Consider the following 3100-nt stretch of genomic DNA (forward strand, 5'->3'; position numbering starts at 1 on the left):
CCGAGGCCATCATTGCCCGCCGTGAACCCAAAGAAGAGGCGGAGGATGTAAGCAGCTATCTCTGTACAGAATCGGTACATCCACTCTTCACTCTTCACAGGCGGGGCGGTCACCATTCACCAATCACAGGCGGGGCGGTCACCATTCACCAATCACAGGCGGGGCGGTCACCATTCAGCATTCACAGGCAGTACATTTCACTATTCACACACGGTATATCCTACTATTCACACTCAGGGCATGGGCATGGGGGGCAGCTCCCGGGGACTCACCGGCCTTCTGTCTCTGTACAGAATCAGTATAGCCCACTATTCACATGCAGGGCTGGGGGCACAGGCACGGGGCCCAGGCGGGGTCCTGGGGACTCGCCTGCTCTTCTGGGCTGACAGCTCTCCCACCCCTCCTGGGTAACACCTGACCCCAACGGCATCATCTGCTGCCCCACTCCCGAGACCACATAGAATCAGAACCAGGCCCTTGGGCAGGACCACAGCCCTGGCAGGATGCCGGTCACCTGTCAGCACCAAGTCCTAGTGCATGCCTTTTGTATAGTCACAAGCGGGTCTCCCTGGCTCCGCAGCCTGGCCAGTGCTCCAAGTCAGTCACCTGCTGTCCCCTTTTCAGGACCTACCCCACCCCTGAGGAGCCCAGGAGGCCCTCGGGCAGGCTGTCTGCTGCCTGGGCATTGCCAGCCCTCCCTTTTAGAACCACCACCCCCTCCAGGGGAGAGGCCAGAGGGAGCACTGCCTGTCAGTGGGCCCCTGGCCTCCTTCCTTAAGGAGAGCAGGCCCGGCCCCAGGGCGGATGCCGGCCTCACCTGCACTAGCTCAGTCACCTGGGGGCCGTGGTGACGATAAAGAGAGGTTGTATGTCTCGGGCCATCCCGTGCACCCCGCACTCCCCACGGTCTAGGAGAAACACAAGTGGAAGGCGAGTGATGTCCCCCCCACAGCCTCTCCTGCATGAGCCGAGGGTGCCACCGGTCCTGGGCCTCTGCCCCCTGTCACGGCCTGAGGCTGGATGTGCACCTGCAAGCACAGAGTGCTGAGTGCCAGGGGCCCTGTGGGGACTCGCACTTCCTCACTCCCTGGCAGCTCTGCTGAGCAGCCCTGGGTAGGGGAGCAGACCACAGACCCCACGTGGGTCTGTCAGAACCCAAAGTGTTCAGCCAGCTGGACCCTTCCTAGAGCATCCCATCTACTCATTTCACACTGGAGCAGTCCCACCTGCACCTCACCTGAGGCATTTGGCGCCTCCACGGACATGCAGGGAAAGTCACCTACATCGTGCCTCTCACGCGTGTCCTGGCAGCCCTGGCAGGGTCAGGCTGACTCCGGGTTCCCCTCCCCCCTTGCTGACACCCCTCCACACCGCTTCTTGCCTGAGGATCTGCAGGAAATTGGTACTGAGATCCACCTATACCTGGAGGCCACGACCCTGCCCCGGTGGAGGCACCCCAGGAGGAAGCAGGTGTGACCCGGCCTCCAAGGCTGGCTGATTGAGCCTCTGTGCCTCTCCCCTCCACAGGACAAAATCCCCATGGCCCAGCGCCGCCGCTTCACGCGGGTAGAGATGGCCCGTGTGCTCATGGAGCGGAACCAGTACAAGGAGCGGCTGATGGAGCTGCAGGAGGCCGTGCGGTGGACCGAGATGATCAGGTGGGAGTTGCGGCCACCCCAGGAAGGGCTGTGGGGTCATCCCTGATGGCAGAACTACAGCTCCCTCCTCTGCACCTCCCTGTCTTCTCGGGGGACTGAAGGGTGCTGGGTGCTTCCTGGTGGGAGCCCAGAGAGTGCCAGGCAAGGGAGGCGTGAGGGTGCTAGCAGGCTGCTCCCTATGCCCTCCCCCGCAGAGCATCCCGAGAGCACCCATCCGTCCAGGAGAAGAAGAAGTCCACCATCTGGCAGTTGTAAGCTGGGAGCCCCCAGGGGGTGTGGGCAGCAGCTGCAGGGGAAGGGGCAGGGAAGTTCCCTGGTCCTCTGCCCACCCCTCACCTCCCTGTGCCTCCGGCAGCTTCAGCCGCCTCTTCAGCTCCTCCTCCAGCCCCCCTCCGGCCAAGCGCCCCTACCCCTCGGTGAATATCCACTACAAGTCGCCTACCACGGCCGGCTTCAGCCAGCGCCGCAGCCATGCCATGTGCCCGATCTCGGCGGGCAGCCGGCCCCTGGAATTCTTCCCTGATGAGTGAGTGTCCCATGGTCCCCACTAGTGGCCTGCAGTAGGGTTGGGTAGGCCCTGTCCTGAGGCCCCTCCCCTCCAGGACCTGAAGCAGGACTTTGAGGGCAGCCTCCACCTTGCTGGCCACATGCCAGGGGTCGTGACCTCTCCCTGCACACTGCCTGCCCCTCCCTGCGGCAGGGAGCTGGGCTGCTTTGGCTCCGCAGTGTTTGGTTCAGGATGTCCCTTGGCAGAGGCTGTGCACACCAACAGTCAGGGGGCTGCGCTGGGCTCCACGGTGGCCTCTGCAGCAAGGAGCCATTTCAGACGTATGTGCAGCAAGGAGTCGCTGGCCGCGCCTGTGCCCTGGCGGCACTCCAGGTCCCGGTCTGTGGAGCCCTCAGTGACTGTGGCCGAAGAGCAGCCTCTGGGTCGAGCAGGTGCCAGCTGTGGCCTCCAAGCCCAGGGGCATACCCGGTGCTGGGAAGGCCACCCTCCCTAGCTAGGCACTCGGTGGCCGGGAAGAGGCGAGGATGGGCCTCCCTGCCGTGACCTCCCCCAGGGCAAGCCTGGGGGCACTGTGGGTGCCTGCTGCTCGGCTGCTGCTCACCCTGGACAGAGACATCACCCATCATTCTTCCACTCAGCGACTGCACGTCCTCCGCCCGTCGAGAGCAGAAGCGCGAGCAGTACCGCCAGGTGCGTGAGCACGTGCGTAACGACGACGGCCGACTTCAGGCCTGCGGCTGGAGCCTGCCCGCCAAGTACAAGCAGGTGCGGGCGGGGCGCGTCGGGGACAGGGCGGGGCCCCGCTCTTATACACATCTAGATGTGTATAAGAGACAGCCCTACCTCCTTCCCTTTCCCGCAGAGTGAAGTCCGAGGCCATCATTGCCCGCCGTGAACCCAAAGAAGAGGCGGAGGATGTAAGCAGCTATCTCTG

The 3100-nt window shown here is 63.8% G+C and overlaps 1 protein-coding gene across 1 annotated transcript in view; it reads left to right on the forward strand.

Moving 5' to 3' along the window:
- MAPK8IP3 (mitogen-activated protein kinase 8 interacting protein 3) overlaps positions 1-3100 on the forward strand; it is a 61145-nt gene that overhangs the window by 52565 nt on the left and 5480 nt on the right. Inside the window, exons 12-15 of the mRNA XM_011967029.1 lie at positions 1528-1658; positions 1853-1909; positions 2014-2184; positions 2805-2931. Coding sequence (XP_011822419.1) covers positions 1528-1658; positions 1853-1909; positions 2014-2184; positions 2805-2931 — 486 coding nt within the window. The remainder of the gene's footprint in view (positions 1-1527; positions 1659-1852; positions 1910-2013; positions 2185-2804; positions 2932-3100) is intronic.

Source organism: Mandrillus leucophaeus, unplaced genomic scaffold, assembly GCF_000951045.1.
Source record: "Mandrillus leucophaeus isolate KB7577 unplaced genomic scaffold, Mleu.le_1.0 Scaffold78, whole genome shotgun sequence".
NCBI classification, from domain to species: Eukaryota; Metazoa; Chordata; class Mammalia; order Primates; family Cercopithecidae; genus Mandrillus; species Mandrillus leucophaeus.